General features: G+C 51.0%; 1 protein-coding gene across 1 annotated transcript in view; it reads left to right on the top strand.

The window, feature by feature from the left end:
* The window catches only part of KIF9 (kinesin family member 9), a 30787-nt gene extending 11070 nt beyond the window's left edge, over positions 1-19717 (top strand). The window contains exons 11-22 of the mRNA XM_087732285.1: positions 318-395; positions 1767-1835; positions 2444-2548; positions 3943-3998; positions 5441-5531; positions 7386-7516; positions 8816-8998; positions 11516-11724; positions 13464-13643; positions 16432-16547; positions 18841-18945; positions 19575-19717. Coding sequence (XP_087588411.1) covers positions 318-395; positions 1767-1835; positions 2444-2548; positions 3943-3998; positions 5441-5531; positions 7386-7516; positions 8816-8998; positions 11516-11724; positions 13464-13643; positions 16432-16547; positions 18841-18945; positions 19575-19682 — 1431 coding nt within the window. The 3' untranslated portion in view covers positions 19683-19717. The remainder of the gene's footprint in view (positions 1-317; positions 396-1766; positions 1836-2443; positions 2549-3942; positions 3999-5440; positions 5532-7385; positions 7517-8815; positions 8999-11515; positions 11725-13463; positions 13644-16431; positions 16548-18840; positions 18946-19574) is intronic.
* The last annotated feature ends 598 nt before the right edge of the window (positions 19718-20315 follow it).

Genomic DNA, 20315 nt, shown 5'->3' with positions numbered 1-20315 from the left:
TGCGGAGTTTTTAGGATGTGTTATTTTGATCAGAAATGGGAGTGGGTATTTTTGCGATCGCAGCTCTGGTACACGAAGAGCTGTCCACACGCAGAACGGCGAAGGCAAAGACGTCGCCTGAAGCTGGCTCATCACACAGAAGCCAGAGAGCACTGGAAGATACGCTCCTGGAATGAGGAATCCTACGCCGCTCCCTGCAGTTAAACAGCTTTTGTATTTCTGTGTTCTGGGATCTGTTATGATTAAGTAGTAACAGATTATGAAAATTATATCCTTGCCAGTATCTCTCTCAGTTACTTAAAACCCATGTTTTTCAGTTGTCTTCTCTTCGTTTTGCTACCAGAATGAAATGGATCACGACAGAGCCAGTCATCAATGAGACATACGACCGAGAGGTATGTAGAGAAGGGGAATGGAAGAAGGCGTATTTTCTCAGGTTCATTGATATTTAGGATAATCACCTTAAAAACCAGAGGGGAAATTCAGTAGTTTAATGAATTACCACTCAGCAGCCAAGCTGACGCTTAGTGAATTTAAGCACATGATAAAATGGTTTAGTATTAACCTTTTTTTGTTGGTATTTAATTACAGTTACCTTGAATATGCTACAGGGTACAGTCATGCAGACGGCCACATCTTCCCCGACACGTGGTAATTCTTTCAACTGCATACGCAGGAGTCCTTAATTTTTCTGATAAGATTCACCTCTTAACAGAGCTCTTACGTTGCGGACTACTCCCCTGGTGTGTGGGGAAATCCTCTCCCGTCCTACCTGCAGCTTTACACAGCGTTATCCCCATTGCTGCTGGTAACATAACATTTTTGCCACAATTACGAGACTTGTTTAAACAAGGAAATAATTTAAAGGGAACGATTGTAGTATTTTAGATGGCCTGAGCGCACTTTCACAGCTGAAACAGAGCGGGCAGCAGTAAATGCTCGATGAAATACTGATGGCCCAAAGAACAAGTTTAGCATTATCTGATCTGTAACACATGTGGCGTGCGAGAGCCCCGCTGTATTTCATGGTCTGATCTCACTGGCAAGCAGAGAAGCAGCTGGGGAGTTTCCTCCAACAGCTTCCAGAAGCAGCTGTGCAACAAACTGTCTTTTCCTCTTCAGTCCCTTTCATTTTTGTTGAGATGTGCGGAGTGGAAAAGAGTAGCCAAAGGAGTAGCTTTTAAGGAAGCTATTGCGCTTTCATGCTCTACAGGTCACTTAAAAAGCAGCTCAGTATCCAGTTCTCACTGAATCCCAAGGAGATTTGTGTCCCCGTACCCTTCTGGAAACACATTCTAAGTAGTGAATGCTTGAAGATATTCCACATTATGGAGAAATTCAATCAAATACACCACAGGAGACTCCCTGCTCTATTAAAGTTAATGTCAGAACTCCTACTGAGTTCAATAAGGGTCAGAGTGGAAACCTGTGTACGTCTTTGCTTTCAAGATATAGCTCGTCGTCCAGAACCTGATGGCCCCTACAGCACCAGATCAGGAAAACACCAGATTAAACAACAGGTCGCCCTTCTTTTGATGGCTTGGGCTGCCTCTGCAGGCGGCACACCCGGGACACCACAGAAGCTGTCCTGTTGGAAGCTAATCAAAGGCAAAGTGATTTCCAGACTCACGACTTCACCGGTGCAAACCCGGGAGGAGCTGGTGCACAGCCGCGATGTTCCCTAGCAGCCACTTGAACGCTGCTTCTCAGCAGTTTTTCCTCCAGTAGCATTTGGTCATTTGCTCACCCTTTTGTTTTCCTGTTAGGGGACAGTGAAGGCTTTGGAGAAGGAGATTGTTCTTCTGAAGCAGGAGCTGGCCATGCATGACAGCTTGGTAAGGAATAGGGTGCACCATCTTAGACGGGACCTAGTTAAGGCTTTGTCGTGATCTTTGTTTTGCAGCAGGATCAGTTAACTCAGCGTCCAGTGCGACTGTATTCATCCTTATCATAGAATCATAGAATTGTTCAGGTTGGAAAAGACCCTTAAGATCAGCAAGTCCAACCGTTAACCCAGCGCTGCCAAGGCCACCACTAAACCATGTCCCCAAGCACCACATCTCCCCGGCTTTTAAATCCCTCCAGAGGTGGGGACTCAACCACTTCCTTCTGCTTCCAGCACTTTCTTTCTGGGTTTAGGCAAAGCTCTAAAGATCCCATGCAGTCAGACTGTGTTGTAGCTTCAGTCCCCATCCGCTGTAGATGCTTTTTTCAGACTCTTGAAGCCCTTCTCTTATTTGATTGAAATATGGAGGGGAGCGCATTGATTTCAGCATGCTCCCACATCCCATGTCCTGTCAACTGAGAGCATGAGAAGTCGCAATCAGAAATTAAACATAAGGCTTCCCTGGGCAGAGCAGAGCAATGTCAGGTGTTCGCCAGGCTGGCACTTGCTTAGCTTTTTGTAATTCCCCGACGCTCAGTTGTTCACCTTTTTTCATAGGTAAATCGTTCTTTGGTGACTTATGACCCTCTGACTGACACCCAGATGGCAGAGATTAAGTCTCAAGTCCATAAATACCTAAAAGGAGCCATTGATGAAATTGATGTAAGTAGCTTTCCAGTGGAGAAGGACTTACATACTGTTCCCATCCCATTTTACTCCAAGACAGAACGATGTCTTCTGAAGAGGCTGTCTTTCACCCAAGAAGTGCTACAGAATTGTCATTTAATTTTTTTGCGTGTTAAGGACCGTCTCCTTGTTTTCATACCATTTTTGCTTTTTTGGAAGCTTGAGGAGACTTTTCCTCAGCCCTGAAACCCTTTGAATCGGTTTATTTAGAACTTCTTTAAAGAATGAATGTCAAAATTTTGTCCTGCCAATGTCAAACTAAATCTTTGCAAGGTGTATTGCCAAAATATGTCCAGTCTTAGAGACAGGTTCATTAGGGCAGGGTTTCTCAACTTGAAACTACACATTGGCTGCAAAATGATTGCGAAAAGAAACAGCAAAAGTCCTGCGTACACAAATATCCCTGGGGGGGCAAACAGGAAAACAACGAAAATATAAGAAAATGAAAGTCGTAAATGCGCACGCGGAGTTACTGTAAGGTTTTGTTTGGTTGTGAAGAGAAGCCACTGTGACAACAGTGCAGAAGATGCTGGAAGACTATTTTCCCTTGAGTTGAAACGAAACACTTGAGACACTCCCTCTCATTTAATGTAATCGTTATTTCCTCTCGGAGTCCCTGTTTGCTCCCTCCAGCAGTCGGGAGTGGAGCGGAAGAAGGGCTTACGTGAAGGTGTGTTTTACCCGACCTGCAGAATGTGATGTGGGTGGGTGCGGAGCAGGGAAGGTAGAGAAGGATGAAGGAGTTTCACACGGGGAAGGATGCCTTCAGTGGCACTGGGGAATCTTCTAGAGAGGGTCGAGAACAGAGAGAGTGCATTTCATAGCTTGGTCCAGTCTCTCGGACCTCGGGAGGGCTGAGTGCGGATTCCTGCTCAGCTACAGACTGCCCGTTACTTATCCATCCGTGCCTCTGCTCATCGTCTCCAAAACAGAGATAATAGCATGGCTCGACTGCACTGATTTGTTATCATGGGTTAAAGGAGTAAAGCTAGTGCTCTGGCAGTTCCAGGTACTCAGGCAGTCTTGGAGAGTAGTGAAAAGAGAAGTAGCATCATAATCTGCAAGGTCAGTAGATGCCATCTATTTCATTTGTAAAATTATTGTAAATAATTCATTACCTTGGTAGCCGTGCGCTCCATGGACTTTACCAGTCTATCAGATTCCTCTCTCTTTAAAAATCTCCTCGGAGCGAGCAGTGTATCCACCTCCAGCCTGACTCTCCAGGGCAGGATAAAGGTAACCCTCCTTCAGTGTGGATACCCAGCAAGTGGCAAGCAGAGCCCTCACAACCTGAAATATTGGAATCAGTACAGCTGACCACGGCAGAGAAATGCTTACCCGTGTCTTCACTGTATACCTCTCTTCCTCAGATAGTGAACATCAGGCAAGTCCAGGAGGTGTTTAAGCAGTTCAAACTGATTGTAAGGTAAGATATCTGAGGCTGATGCATTTCACAGTAAGGTTTAGAAATTCCACTGAGCTTTTACCTGTCCTGTCACACTTACCATGACGTTGGTGAAGAATCATTATGAAGAAGAGGAAATAACTTGTAACCGAAAACACAATTCTGGACAAATTCCGCTGGCCTTTGCACAAGAAGACTATTGCCTCTAACCTTCCAGTGCCCATGAGTCATGTGCAAGGGCTCTTGATGGTAAACTTCACTGGTTAAAAAGTCTGCTCGGCAGATAAACCATCACTGAGCATAAATTGTGCAGGATCCCTGCACAATTTATGGATCATATCATGGAGCATGTCTCCGTGGTGCAAGGCAGTCTGCAAAAGAAAAATGGAACTCTCTAGGATGAGATGATAGGAAGGGGTCTCACCACACCAGCGTCTAAAAGCCATCAGATTTACTTTGTTTTTAGAGATCATGGTAAAGGAAGCTCATAAAGCGGTTTGGAGGAGCATGATAAGAAAGCTGTGTGGCTATTTCCAGGGAGGCAATCTCCGGTGTGTGTGTGGTGTGGGATGGGAGAACCCGTGAAAGTGGCTATTTGAAAGTGTCACCAGCGGATGATGAAAGTTGTTTTTTGGGCTGAAAGAGGGAAGATGAATGACAGGCTGGAATAAAATCCTAAAAATGAGGACAAGCAGCTTCCATGTCATGAAATAGAAGAGAACAAAGAAGAATAAGGGTCTGAGGGCAACCCCCGCACTCCCTGCCCCACCAACCTTTGCAGCAATGGTCTGGCTAGGCAGCAGAGGTTGCTACTCACAAGAGTGACGTTGGGATATTGCCGTAGAAAATCTGCCCGCCCTCGAGAAACTTGTGTTGAACGCGAGTGTCCGTGTACGCCATTAGGCTGGGCAGTCAGACTTTGCTGGGACCCAAGACCAAAATGGGTTTCATGGTAAAATTTTGCGTGATTATTATTAACTCGGGGCTCCTTTTATTGTTCTGAAACAGTGGGCTTTAGTCTTTTTTAACTTCCAGATTCTCCAATGATTTTCAGTCTTGTGTAGTGTATTTAAGCCTGCTGACAATGCTTTACTTGTTCCCTTTCAGTGAAAAATCACTCAATTTGAAAATCATTAGGTTAAAGTAAGGTGATGGAACTGAACACGGGTAATATTATGTGATCTGAACCATTAAAAGGTTACGCTGAGTATTAGAATAGCCATCAAAAAGCTTCCATATCTAAGAGGCCTGAAGGGATATTGTAGAAAAAGAAAGGAAGAGGAGAATGGAAAACGATTACAATGGTTATGGGGAAGAATAGGAGTGAGGTGGGGTGTTTGGGAATGAGATCACAGGTACAAGCTGGCTTTCTTTGGAAATCGGATCTTGGCAGATATTACGGGTTTTGACATCTGAAAGAGTCCTCCTTGAACACAATGGTAAGGGGCTGTTTTCTCCCCCAGTCAACAGGAGCACGAAGTGGAGGCCAGATTACGAAGCAAGTACGCTCTGATAGACAAAAATGACTTTGCTGCTGTTGCTGCTCTTCAGAAGGTAACGCCTGGTGCTTGAGCCCTGCCCAGAATCCAGCTCACAGTTGGCTCCTTTGCGCGGAACCTCGAGTTGCCTCAAGTTCTCAGCTTTTCCCCGTTGAAACCTGAGGTCGGCAATGTTAACGGGATGAGCGTGTCAAAAAACTTGCGCAGGGCAGAGGTGCACCAGTTAACAAAGTGGCATTCATATCGGCAGAGGATCAGGCCCATTATCTGAACAGAATAATTTATTAAATGGGAGTGAAGAAGATATTAGCTGGAAGGTGACCTGTCTGTCCGTCAGTTGTAGAAGGCAGGGTCAGATCACCCGCCTCTGCTGAGGTCCCCCTTTTAATCTTATAATTTCTGTAGCAAAGTAAATGTATCGTTTGCAAGCCATAAATTCAGAGGTGGACTCTAACTTACAGTTTATAATCTATTTTTCATTACTTATTTCCATCTGTGAACTATTTTCTCTCTGAAGTGGTTATTGCCTTGCCTTGGTTTTACCCAGTACAGCGGATAAAATAATAATTATCTGTTACGCAGAGTTATATACTTGTCCTGTGGCTTAACTGAAGACGCGTGGAATTTTCTGCAAGAAAGGCACAAGGGAAAATGCAAAATATTGGTATAACACAGAGAAGCACATGGTCTCTAACAGGCCTACTCGAGTCTTTAGTTAAAGAAGTGGAAAACAAAACTGAAACCTGATTTCGGTAGATTTTAGTGCTTAATGGCCCTTCTGTTTAATAGTTGAAGCAATGTGAGAAATAATATAGGAAACATAACTCTCTTACGTACCTTCACTAAATGAAGGCTTCTGAGGGTGCTTTTGTTTCTGTGACACCAGACCCAAGTTATTCTCCCCCTAAGTGGCTGAAACATTCGGCATACGAATTTGAGGATAATTTTGGCCCTATTTTATCATGGAATCATAGAATCATAGGACTGTTAAGGTTGGAAAGGACCTCTGAGATCATCGAGTCCAACCGTTAACCCAACTGCCTGGCCCATCTCTAAACCACGTCCCTAAGTACCACATCCACACGTTTTTTGAACACTTCCAGGGACTGTGATTGCTCCACTGCCCTGGGCAGCCTGGGCCAGGGCCTGACAGCCCTTTCTGGGAAGGGATTGTTCCTAATACCCAACCCAAACCTGCCCTGGCGCAGCTTGAGGCTGTTCCCTCTCGTCCCATCGCTTGTTCCTGGGGAGAAGAGACCGACCCCCCCGGCTCCAGCCTCCTTTCAGGTAGTTGCAGAAAGCGATGAGGGCTCCCCTCAGCCTCCTCCTCTCCAGGCTGAGCCCCCCCAGCTCCCCCAGCCGCTCCTCCCCAGCCTTGGGCTCCAGCCCCTGCCCCAGCCTCGCTGCCCTGCTCTGGCCACGCTCCAGCCCCTCCATGGCCGCCTTGGGGTGAGGGGCCCAGCGCTGAGCACAGCATTCGAGGGGCGGCCTCCCCAGTGCCCAGCACAGGGGGACGATCCCTGCCCTGCTCCTGCTGGCCACACTGTTCCTGATACAGGCCAGGATGCCGTTGGCCCTCTTGGCCACCTGGGCACACTGCTGGCTCATGTTCAGCGGCTGTCGACCAGCAGCCCCAGGCCCTTTCCCGCCGGGCAGCTCCCAGCCGCTCCTCCCCACGCCTGCAGCGGTGCCTGGGGTTGCTGTGCCCCCAGTGCAGGACCTGGCAAAAAAAATTTTAGTTTACACTTCATTCTTATAGATGTGTTTCTCTGAAATACTCTCTAGTGAATACAGATTTCTGGATTAGATTGTACAACAGGATGGAATAGCTGCTGGGCAAGGGCTGTACAGCTTTTGTGGTCTAGATCTAATGCCTCCTGGCCCATGCTTTATTTCTTCCTGTTTCCAGGCAGGTGTGGTTGATGTGGATCGCCATTTGGTGCAGGAAGAGGATGGACGGGATTTTGGGACTAGAACTACTCCTTTTTCATCCGGACGTGGTGGGAAGAAGAAATCCAGGAAAAGCAACGAGCAGCTCAAGTGAGTTTAGTAGCCAGGCAGCTCTCCCTTTTCTCTGATAATGCGTCATCGCAGTGACTGGATCTGGTCGAGGTGTGATAGGCAGCCCACGGAGGAAGGCAGAGATGAAGCCGGCTTAACGGGTGTGTGGAAGTTTTGTGGTTCCTCAAGGATGACATTCCAGCATAGTGCTGTAAGGGTTTGTGGTGTCCTTATGGCCACCAGCCACACCATCAGGAGGATGTGAGGGGGATGCGTGTGGCCGGCAGGCACAGCCTGTGGTAGGGTAGACCTCTATTATGGGGAAGATTGACTGCAAACGGTTCATCTGTGTGTTCGGATGAACGGAGGAACCAAGACCACGGAGCGCTGTGCAGGACGTGAGCTGTGGACGCAGAGCGTGGACAGGCTTTGAGCTGGAGAGCTTGCAGCCAGCGAAGCCAGGGATAGCCCGTGACAAGAGGTGGAGAGTTGAACACACGGGCAGGGGAACAGTCCTGTGATGGCCTCAGAAGACATGTTAAACCTGCAGTTTTTCTTTAGAGTGTTAGGTAGAAGGAGATCTGCTAAACGGAAAGGGAGGAAGGGATGGTGGACGGAGAGGCAGATAAGGAGAAGAGATTTTGAGAGGGAAGGGGGAACCAGCCATCAGTACCGAGCAGAGAAAGATCCTTCAATTTATAGAAGTGAGGTCCTGGCACTGGCAGTTTCTACAACTACTTTTGTGGCCGAGAGCATCTGCTTGGTTCCTCCCTGACATTTCCCCCAAGTCCTCGTGTTAGAGAGGAGAGGAACCACCAAGGCTTTGGTGTCCGCAGGACACGGGGGACTCCTCTGTGCAGTTCTTTTTTTAGGGAGATGGAAGGAGATTTGGCAAGCACTTCCCTGTATCTCTTTCAAGTCCCACTATCCCCTGCAGACAAGGCTGGTGCTGTTTGTGGAGGTGAGCTGAGAGAGAAGCTGGGCTTGATTTAGATGTGGGGTTAGATCAAACCCTAGGGGACTCGGTTTGTAGGTTCGTCAAAGGTAGAGAGGGTTATCCTGTCTGGCGGGGTGGGCCTGTTGTCCCTGTGATCCGTCTCAAGAACGCTAGTCCAGCCTGGGCTGTGTTCCGCAGTATTTGCTACACAAGGCAGTCCCTCTGCTCTCGGAAGGAAGGATTTGTGGGAACAAGGCTGAGCCTGTTCCTTGTCAGGAGATACTTCACTGCAGCGTCAGACTGCTAGTTTTTGAATCAGCAAAGCTAGCACCTGCAGCGTGTTTTGGTTCCAGTTTCCTCTTATGAAGAAATGACTTTGGTTCATCTTTTCCCCCTGTCAGGAAGGAAGAAATCGGGAGCCCTCTTTCTGGGAAAGATCTGGATGGTTTTTTACCATCAAAAAGTCAGGTAATAATTTCCACCAAGGATCTGGATGTGAAAGAGGGAGCAAGGAACCAGGATACAGCAAATATTGATGCAGAGCTCTCAAAGCCAGCTCCCGTGGAAGATTCCCAGCGGCCCAGGTAAGCTTTCCCTGTAAGGGAGTATATCCCCTTTGCCAGAGGGTGGTTTACACCGGAGTGATTGCATTGCGGTCCTGATCGGTTGCTCTATTAAGTGGGAAGTCTCTGAAAATCGCAGCACTCTTCCCCCTTTGGTTAGTGGTAAAAGCCCAGAGAGACCTCATGCCCAGCCACAAAACCCCACACGCTTGTGAAAATGAGACAATACCTGCAGAAGATCATGGCAGGAGGTGCCATATCAAGATAGAAGAGTGGAGAATGATCAAAAAGGCAGCAACGTGCCAGTCATCTGCTTGTACCGCGACACGAACTTAACGTGGGAGGGCAGCACTGAATTGCATTTCAGGGCAGGGGCTGAGTCCCCATCCCTGGAGGGATTTAAAAGAAGGGTAGACGTGGTGCTCGAGGACATGGTTTAGTGGTGGGCTTGGCAGCGCTGGGTTAACGGTTGGACTTGATGATCTTAAGGGTCCTTTCCAACCTTAACGATTCTATGATTCTATGATTTTGGATGGAGTTGATGGGGTAAAAAACGCTAAGGCTGCCAAGACCGAGGACTCTTTCCAGGAGGATGCTCTCAACAGCATGAAGCTGTTCAACTCACAGGAGCTCAGCCAGCACCCCCCACAAACCAGTCTGGATGCCACTTTTCCCATCACCAGCCATCTTTTCTTGCTGAGAGCTCTCAAACTACAAGCGATGCAGCTCCCAAGTATCGCGAGCGCCTCGTTGCGTTGCCTGTGTTGTGGATGCGTGTTCAGATGTACTCCTGCAGCACCCTAACATGTTATCGTTGTTCCTCCGTGCCCTCCGCACGCATTTTAGTATTCTTCTAAACGTGCTGGGGCTGGCAGGGAAGGCTGCTGCTGCAGCTGAGTGCTCAGCAGCTGGGTCGCTGACTGTCGAAGCTGTAGCGGTGGCAGTCTGCCCAGCGGGCGTTGTTTACAGCGCTTTGCCAGCAGTTTGGCACGGAAAGCAGTCTCACGCAGCCTTGGAGGAGTTTGGAAAATGCCCTTAAGAGGTCAAGCAGGGGGAGGCAGTAGTCGGAGTTTTGCTTTGACCAGTCTGGACTAAGGAATGCGGAGACTTCCAGCTACCTTCTGAATCATAGAATCATGGAATTGTTAAGGTTGGAAAAGACCCAAAAGATCATAGAGTCCAACCGTTAACCCAGTGCTGCCAAGGCCACCACTAAACCATGTCCCCAAGCACCACATCTCCCCGGCTTTTCAATCCCTCCAGGGGTGGGGACTCAGCCCCTGCCCTGGGCAGCCTGGGCCAGGGCCTGACAGCCCTTTCGGGGAAGGAACTTTCCCTAATACCCAACCCAAACCTGCCCTGGCGCAGCTTGAGGCCGTTCCCTCTCGTCCCATCGCTTGTTCCTGGGGAGAAGAGACCGACCCCCCCGGCTCCAGCCTCCTTTCAGGCAGTTGCAGAGAGCGATGAGGGCTCCCCTCAGCCTCCTCCTCTCCAGGCTGAGCCCCCCCAGCTCCCCCAGCCGCTCCTCCCCAGCCTTGGGCTCCAGCCCCTGCCCCAGCCTCGCTGCCCTGCTCTGGCCACGCTCCAGCCCCTCCATGGCCGCCTTGGGGTGAGGGGCCCAGCGCTGAGCACAGCATTCGAGGGGCGGCCTCCCCAGTGCCCAGCACAGGGGGACGATCCCTGCCCTGCTCCTGCTGGCCACACTGTTCCTGATACAGGCCAGGATGCCGTTGGCCCTCTTGGCCACCTGGGCACACTGCTGGCTCATGTTCAGCGGCTGTCGACCAGCAGCCCCAGGCCCTTTCCCGCCGGGCAGCTCCCAGCCGCTCCTCTCCCAGCTCCCCCATCTGCTCCCAGCTCCAGCCTGCTCCCCAAGAACAACGTCACGCAGCACAGAGCAGCATCCGCGGGAGCGTGACCTTCTCCTGAGGGACTCTCCTTTCGCCCAGCGTGGTTTGTGTTGAAGTAAGAGCTGGTGTTCATGGGGGCACATGTGCATCAAAGGCATTTCATAGGAAAGTCAGGACTGACACACGCCACTTTGAATTCAGTCTTTCTAAATAGGCAAGGCTTAAAAGCCACGGGCGGCAGCGTTGTAGAGCGAGCCAACGCATGCAGCTATGGGGTTTGGTTGGCAGAGGTGACTGGTCTGTGCTGGGAATCCCGCGAGGAAAGAGCAAAAGCGTTCCTGTTTAACAATAGGGAGGAACAGTATTCATTATTTTTCTGAACATTCAGACCATTAAAGGTCCACTTTCCAGGGAAGACTCAATTCTGAGGCATCTCCTGAGGAATGTGGTTTCTTATGTAAATAACTCTTTCTTCTGGGAGTAGTACGGGGCGGGGGGAAAGGGGATATGAAGGTTGGCACAGAGACGGTCCCAGGGCGCAGCTAGCACAGCGACATCCTCAAAGAGCCCGTTGAAATACCATCCACAAACCTCAGCTATGGCCGCTCCCACGAACTGCGGCATGCTGCCAGGCAGAACAAACTGACCTCCCCACATCTGCCCATGCTTTCTTTGAACCCTGTTGCAGCTCCCCTCCATCCAAACCAGCGGCATTTGAGCAGTTTAAGGAGGAGTGCGGAAGTGAGATCAGCCGGATCTTTAAAGAGAACAAAAGCATCCTCCTTGCCAGGAAGAAGAGAAGCAGTACAGTAGCACAGAGGATCAACTTCATCAAGCGTGAGATGGAGGGCATCAAACAGGCTCTGGAGGCTCAGAAGCAGGAGCGGTGGCAGCAGGGTAAGTCGCTGTGTGGAGACTGGCCAGCGAGAATCTGACAGAAGAGGGGAGCCGCTGGTTTCAAAGCAGTTGTGGTGGTGAGACCACCAGACCATCACTGCTGCTTGCCAGGGCAGCAGGGCAGGCCGGGCTTTATGCCCTAGCTCTGCAGCTGGCCTTGTGGTTTGCCACCTGGTTCTTCCACCTGAGTCCTCCACACTTGAGCCTCATTGAGTCATGCAGCTCCGGCTTTACGCTAGTGAGGTGAGCTGCAGTCAGGTTGATTCCTCACCCCACGCTTTGATGGATCAGGCAGCATACTCCTGACAAATGTAGGTCAGTACAGTGCAGAAACCATGGGTAGCCCTTACTGATGTACTGCATCTCCTACAGCTTGATTTCATCTAGATTAGGGTCTGGTTTATAGGATCACAGAATGCTTTGGGATGGAAGGGACCTTTCCAGGCCATCCAGTCCATCCCCCCTGCCATGAGCAGGGACATCTTCAACTGGATCAGGTTGCTCAGAGCCCCGTCCAGCCTGGCCTTGGATGTGTCCAGGGATGGGGCATCCACCACCTCTCTGGGCAACCTGTGGGCAACTTTATGAAAGTCAAAATTCCAAACTGCAAGGTACTAGAGGAAAAAATGGGGTAAGTGCCTTCCTACTTTGCTGCAGCAAGATGTTTTTTAGGTGGAATATGCCTGGATGAGACTAGGAAGTGTGCCAGGTTTTGTGCTCCCTGCAGCAGGGCTCCCAAGAGTCGGTGCTGTTGTGGTCTGCAGAGGAGCAGAGAAGAAACGCCTCCGGGCGAGGAGAGAAAGCTAAAACGAACGGTTTTAATAGCAGAGCGCTCTGCGCGTGACGGCGAGGAAGTGGCAGTGGCGTTCCTCGCACGCAGGGAGGACAGCAAAACAATTTGGTTCTGTGAGGCTACAGCCTTTACTATTGCCAGGCAATTAGCGGGAAATAAGAGGGAATGCGAGAGAAAGAGAATGGTCACCGGCAAGCAGGCCCTGACTAGTGGGTGAGGACCAGAGAGTCAGACCCAGAGTGAATGCTGCTCTACTGGTTTCCATTTCTCTTCCTACAGAGAGACTTTTATGACCATGCTTTGCAAGGGGCCTTTTCCCATAGGGTCTCATCCTGCAAGACGCAAAGCTCTTCTGGCTAAACGATGAGCAAATCAGCTTGAATCCGTATCGAAGTGAGGGTCTGTCTTTTCATGGACTCTTTGCTTCTTTTGGGCCTTTGCTCTTTATGATGACATCTACCAACTGGTGGTTTATTGTGGATGCTGGAAACCACAGGAATAAACTGATTTGAGGGAAACCAAGAACAAGAGATGTTTATCATAGGGAAGCAGCACTGGCTTAACTGTCCCCAAAGGGCTGACCAGCCCTTTGTCTCAAAAACCCTTACGATGGCTGCCCAGGGAGTTTTTCATAAAAGCCCTACGTGATACCCTCCAGCAGGCTGCCATGTGGGTGTCTTTCTGCAGAGCCCGGTCCCTCCTCTTCATCTGCACATGTCCCAGTTCGGGGAGGACTGATGTCTGAGCGGGTTCAGGAGTTCAGTGGTGATTTCTGCCCCACACCGCTCCAACGCTGTGTTTGTAGAAAGCATGTCTAAGGAAATGTCAATTGTGTGGTTAACCTCAGTATAACTGGGTAACTACCATGTGGTTCGAAGTGTAATGACTGTTCTTCGTCCCTCTCCACCCTCATGAGAAACCTTCGTTTCCTTTTCTTACCCTCCAGGAGAGTATGTTGATGAGAAAGGACAGATCATAATTGATGAGAAGGAGTTTTTACTCATCATGAAGCTGAAAGACCTGAAGGAAGAGTACAGGTCTGGTTATGCTGAACTGCAGGACCTGAAGGCAGAAATCCAGTACTGCCAGCATCTGGTGGACCAGTGCCGGAACAAACTCATCTCAGGTACTGGCTCGCCAGGGCAGTTTCTGAACAGCCTCCAGTTTGGGTGGGATGCCTGGTAGCAGCTCAGTACCGAAGCATTTCACAGACATGTTGCATAGAAGCCAAGTCCATCATCCTCTGTTGTCATTTTTCTGGTTGCCTTCCAGATTTGTTTTTTTCTTGATGATTGGGTGGGTTTTTTGACATCACACTGAATTGCTGCAGATTCACAGATGATGACATACTGCTCCTTGGTCAGGCCACTAGATGCAGTGCTGTGGGTAAAAGCCTTTCACAATGAAGCTGACAATAATGCTCCCACGGACGGCCCTGGTTCTCACCCTTGATTTCATTTAGCAGAGATAGTGGCTAAGGAACTGCACTGGGCCAGGGCTTTGGCTCTGGACTACAGATCATAGAATCACAGAATGTCCTGAGCTGGAAGGGACCCACAAGGATCATCAAGTCCAACTCCTGTCCCTGCATAGGACAGCCCCAAAATTCACACCATGTGGCTGAGGGCGTTGTCCTATTGCTTCTTAAATGCTGTCAGGCTTGGCACCGTGACTGCCTCCCGGGGCAGCCTGTTCCAGTGCTCCACCACCCTCTGGGTGAAGAACCTTTTCCTAAGGTCCAACCTAACCCTCCCTGGCATAGCTTCCTGCTGTTCCCACGGGTCCTATCCTGGGTCGCCAGGGAGAAGAGATCAGCGCCTGCCCCTCCTCTTCCCCTCGCGAGGAAGCTGTAGACTGTGATGAGGTCTCCCCTCAGTCTCCTCTTCTCCAGGCTGAACAGACCAAGTGCCTTCAGCCGCTCCTCATACGGCTTCCCCTCTAAACCCTCACCATCTCCGTGGCTCTCCTCTGGACGCTCTCCAGTAGCTCTGTGTCCTTTTTGTACTGTGGGGCCCAGAACTGCACACAGTGCTCGAGGTGAGGCCGCACCAGTGCAGAGCAGAGCGGGACGATCCCCTCCCTCGACCGGCTGGCGATGCAGTGCTTGATGCACCCCAGGACATGGTTGGTCCTCTTGGCTGCCAGATGTGCTGGAGCGTGTCCAAAGAAGGGCAACAAAGTTGGTGAAGGGTCTAGAGCACAAGTCTTATGAGAGGCTGAGGGAGCTGGGGGGGCTCAGCCTGGAGAAGAGGAGGCTGAGGGGAGCCCTCATCTCTCTCTGCAGCTGCCTGAAAGGAGGCTGGAGCTGGGGGGGTCGGTCTCTTCTCCCCAGGAACAAGCGATGGGACGAGAGGGAACGGCCTCAAGCTGCGCCAGGGCAGGTTTGGGTTGGGTATTAGGGAAAGTTCCTTCCCCGAAAGGGCTGTCAGGCCCTGGCCCAGGCTGCCCAGGGCAGGGGCTGAGTCCCCACCCCTGGAGGGATTGAAAAGCCGGGGAGATGTGGTGCTTGGGGACATAGTTTAGTGGTGGCCTTGGCAGTGACAGGTTAACGGTTGGACTCGATAACCTTCAGGGTCTTTTCCAACCTTAACGATTCTATGATTCTATGTCTCCTCTGTAGCCCTGTGAGATTCAGGTTCCAGCGTTGCAGCACGGGCACCTTGGCAGGAAGCAGAGCTTGGTCGTTTTAGCGTGTTCTTCACAGCATCACCCTCGTGGTGATGAGTCACACCTCTGCTCAGGGTGATCTGTGCAAATTCGTGGTGTGCTCTGCTGCAAGCCGCTCGGTTTGAGTCTCTGGTAACGGGAGCGCAGTCCTGCTGTATCCCGGGATTTGTCCCATATGATGGAAGACAGTAGATGTACCAATGCCACTGTCCCAAACGTTTGGATGCTGTGCACATGGCCACGCTTTATTTTCCACGAACTTGCCAGAGCACAACTTGTATCCGTCAGCGCATCCCACGCTGAAAGAAATGCATGGCTTGTTCCAGGAGATGCACAAGGCCAAATCATAATTGTGCAGAAACTTTGCCACTGGTTTCCATTGGATCCGGGTTTGGCGTTTTTTGGGTGCTCCAGATGTTTGCAGTTTGTTTAAAGATACAGGCACGGACTCACTCGATATCTGTGTCATCCCAGAGTGAAGAGGTCATCTCAGAGCTAAAACCAGGGGGAAAAAGGCAGTGGGGTTGCACCGTGTCCGCAGTGCCTCGCAGGAGCGGGGCCCTGCCTTTACCCTTGGTTATCCTTCATGACCCCCAGGACGGAAAGCGGCTCCGTTCCTGGGGTCCCCCCGGGGCAGCGCAGCCGCCTTCAGGTTCAGGGGCTGCGGCCTCTCCCGCTCCACGGGGAAACCTGCCAGGGGAACGGAGCAGAGCACCGCCACTTCACAGCGGGCAGCTGGGAAATGCCCAGCATTAATAAGGACAGGACTCCTGCTGCATCGCAGCACCTGCTATGTGTTATCATTGGCTATTATGGGATGGATAGCGGCTGTGCTTTAGCATTTGGAATGGAAATCTGACCCCCAAATGTGCTGACCGCTCAAAATGGCTAGCTCCAGGCTGGATGGCTCCCTGGCCCCGGGACGCAGGAGCAGTGCCACCTCGTGGCTAGCACAGGCCCAGGGGACTGTCCCCAGGGCCAGCCACCGCGTCTCTGCCACCTCGCAGGCGGCAGGGACAGGCAGCAGCCTGCCTCAGCACAGCCCATGCCAGTTGGCGGTGCCCCGTCCCTTTGAACGAACTTTTTTAATAGTTTGACACTCCAGATCTTGGAGTTCTGAGGTCCTGTCTGAGAGTTCAAGAGCACTGAGGTCCCATCTGCTCCACGGGCAGGGAGCCAGAAGCAACCCACCCTTGTCTCCTCGGTCGTTACAGCCCTGTTTCTTGCCCGTCTGCTTTGCTTTGCAGAGTTTGAGATCTGGTACAGCGAGTCCTTCCTTATCCCCAAGGATGTGCAGGAAGCTCTGAAGCCCGGTGGCAACATCAGACCTGGAATGATTCCCATAAACAGAGTCATGTGCCTGGTAAGTTATTCTCCTTGATAGCCACGCGCGGCATGGCAATGAGGGCACAACTAAGCCCGTGGGAGGAGGAGGGCATGGCAGCTCTGCCCCTTTCTCTACGCAGAGTGGCTGGCATTGAAATGCTATCTGCTATGATGCAGAGAGCAACTATCTGGAGATACATCTTGCCTTCACGGTAGCTTTACCATTAATAGGACAGAGTGATTGAAGCACCCAGTCATCTGCTGACTATCAGTAATCGGGCAAACTGCCCGGAGGTGCGAGGGGTAGCGGGGAGGCTCGTTTCCAGTCTGTACGATCTGTAACGTTTACAGCTAAACTATTGCGTTTCGTGTTGTGGCAACTGGTGCTCAGCCAGCCCTCTGGTCAGAAACCACCATTTTGGGGTAGCTGGCGTCTTTTGTCGTTCCTGACAAAGCACGTTTCTCTGCAGCTTCTCATTTACCAGACTTCTTTGCATTATTCTCCTCTGGAGTCATTCCAGGTTTTGTCCTTCACTGTTAAATGTCAAACTCAAAACCTTCACGCTGGAACGCGGTGGCAGTGCTTCCGCTCTGGCCGACACCGCGAAGCGATGCACAGCAAGGAGGGAGATCCCACCCTGGCTGCAAGGGGCAATCAGCCCTTTCTTTGTAGGTGCAACATCGCCATTATTGCTGCTTAACCTCTGCAGATGGCAGAGAACGGCTTGCGGGGCCAGGTCCTAGGTCCGTCTCTCCCAGGAGCCCGTCCCTACCAGAAGCAGGGGGGACCCGCAGGTCTTTGGGAAAGAGAACAAGCAGGGGGTGAGCTGCGTGACCCCCTTCCTACGTGCACAGCCCCATTTCTAGCCAGCGTGTAGTGGGGGACAGGATAGCTTTAGCTCTTTAGAAGGAAAAGAGAAAAGCAACTCTTCTGTCTGCAGGTGTCTGATGATTTTGACTGTAAATCTCAGCGAAGCATTTTCTTTACTCCCTCCTGGAAAGGCATGTGAAGGGTTTTAAGGCTGATCAGAGACCTTCCCATCCTACTGAATTAGTTCCCTTGAGGGTATGAATAACAAACATGATGTGAGGGAAAAAAAAAAATGTAGTGAATTTACTTTTAAAGAGAATGTTGTGATCTACCAGACTGTGGAAGATTTTCAATCCAGACCTGTATGGGAAAGAGCAAAAAAAACCAACCCAAACCCCTTTGGATAAAGCAACGTACCTAACGAGGTCAACAGGAAAACCCTGACCGCCTGCCCGGGTCCGGGATGTCACTCCTTGGGGAAAAGAGGAAATCCATCACTAGTCACTTGTACTAACCCAAGTTACTCAATGTATTCATAGAAACTCCCTTAATGGTTTCCAGCCCTGGATTTCTTGTCATCACATCAATTATAACCCCAGAGGTGAAGGAAGCATGCCTTGTAGCAATGCTTCACAGCTGTGCCAAGTTGTTGATGTTACAGGCAGAACTCTTCAGGCGGAAGATAAACAGTGTCCCTGGTAATGTTGCCCAGTGCTGGTTTCTTCTTCTTCCTTTCACTGGGCAGTTCACTGCAGCTTCCCAGTCAGTGTCACTGGCCATGCTGGGGCCCATACTGGGCCTGGGAGGGAGCCACTTCATTTTTCTCTGGAGGTTTGTTTCCTACTTAGAGCCATTTTCTCGTTTCCAGGCTGGCTCTTCATTAACCATTCTAACCCGTTTCTGCTGGGTGTGCATCTTGTCCTCTTGGCTTGATTCGGTTTGGCCACCTGCCTTTTATCACACCAGAATTTCACTGTCACCTTCTCCAGGCTACTCATGAACCGCCACAGAAGGTGACCCAAGAATCTGCTAGAGCCGTCCTCAAATCTGGCATGAAAACACGATACACAAGCTGATACCTTAAAAAACCATACTTCCATTCAACCCATGTTCCTCTTTAGCGTCCTCACGCCTTCCAGACGGTTCCCTGGAGAAGTGTGGGCATGGACATCAGCTAGCTGGGCTCGGGGGGGACCACGCTGAAGCTCAGACCTCCTTCAAGCTGTGACGTTATCTTGCAGTGGAAGGGAGACGGTCCTGTGGGTAGTTGTGGGCAGAGCGTGGCCATGAGAAGACCGCTGAGGGAACTCCCTTTGGGGCTTTACGCTTGCAGATGGATTCTGCCCAAAGTCCTGCCCAAATCTGCTCACCTGAGGCGTGGGAAGGGGGGACCTCTCACTTCCGAGGCTTTGGAGAGATTGTTGAATCAGCGTTCAATGCGGCAAACGGGATGGGTTGACCTCTGTGTCTCCAGATGTGTGTTTTTCACATGGAGTGGGGTCTGTCTTTCTGCTGCCAGGAGGAAGATGAACAGGAGAGGTTTGAGCGGATGCAGGAGACCATGCTGCCGGCCTGCCCAGCTTCAGTCTCCTTCTACAAGGCGAAAATGAAGACTGATCAAAAGGTAACCTCAGCTGGGCCCAGCTCCACCTACCCCTGCCGATGCACGGTGGGAGAGCGGTCCTGCGCCTCGCTGCCAGGCGGGGTGTAGGGCTCTTCTGGAACGGACGCCGTTTCGGCCGTAGCCTTTTGAAAGATGCTGGTTTGGTTCCCTAGCACAGCTCTGCTCTTTGACCTGTTCTTGGGCTCTGGCTGATGTCAAGGCCCCATCCCGTGCTGGTCTTCTGCTAAAAACTGATCTCAGCACTTCTCGCTTTTAGTTTCTTCCTGGCAAGGGCTCACCATGACACCACCGAGGCCCTGAGCTTGGCAGAGCTTCAAAAGATGGGGTGTTTATGAGAGTAACGGGGCTGCACAACGCTATCAGTAAGTGTTTTTAAGGAAAACATCTCAAAACCAGCTCTTCAGCGCTCAGGAGAATTTCCCAGGGCTTCTTGTGCCCTGCTTTGAGCCTGCTGGGATCCGCCACCGGTGGAGCAATGCTGGTGTGATGGGGGTTACTTGGGCAGCTTTTTCCAGCACCACTTGGGAAGGCATTTGGGTTTTTTTTCAGGAAAAATGCTTTTACAGGTGAGGATTCTGCTCTGAAAACTGAGCTCAGGTTAATGATCCTTTTTTGTTTTCTGTCGCCAGCACACGTACACCAGAACCATGTCGTCCCTCGAGCAAATGCGCAAGAAACCCGGGCTCATCACGGCTGCTGGGAAGAATAAACCCCTCTCGTTTCTGCATGTCATGTAGCAGATTGGGGCTCAGCCTGGAACCCAGCGTTCAATAAGCAACGTCACCTCAAAGTGCCTTGCGTTCATGTCCACAATAGATTTATCAAAAATAAACAATAGGGAAAAAAAAACCCCAGCCACCAACTTCTGTGCCGCTAGACCGGCGGTTGTTGGTAATCAAACCCGCTGTTTAGACGGGAAGCAAGCCAGGGAGTTCCAATAGCAACGCTTGTTTTTGGGAGCGTCTCTGGAAAAGGCAGCGTCACGACAGAGAGGTGCGTCGTGGACAAGCCGGACTGCTTCTGCCTCCCTCCCTCCCGCCCAGGGCTTGTTCTCAACGGAGCGTTGAGTCACGTCTTTGCTGGTTTGATGCTCCCAAGGCGGATCCCGAGGAGCCGAGCCTGGATGAGAGCGAGACCTCCCTTGGGTCAGAGCAACCCCGCGGCGTTTGCTCTCCCGGGGAGAGAAAGGGGCTGGAGAGGCACAGGCAGCGGAGGAGCGTTGCCATCAGCTGCCTGGCGTTAGCCGCGGCAGCGTTAATTTATGGCGGCCTCCCCACCCCAGTGCAGCAGGAATGGGGCAGCGTTTGCCCACTGCTTTCCGGGAGGGCAATTCGGATCCAGGGGGAGATCACAGTGCCCAGCAACTGGAA

This window comes from Nipponia nippon, unplaced genomic scaffold, assembly GCF_047370975.1.
Source record: "Nipponia nippon isolate SJK-2023a ecotype South Korea unplaced genomic scaffold, ASM4737097v1 scaffold_1, whole genome shotgun sequence".
Lineage (NCBI taxonomy): Eukaryota > Metazoa > Chordata > Aves > Pelecaniformes > Threskiornithidae > Nipponia > Nipponia nippon.
This window is presented reverse-complemented; position numbering and strand designations above follow the sequence as displayed.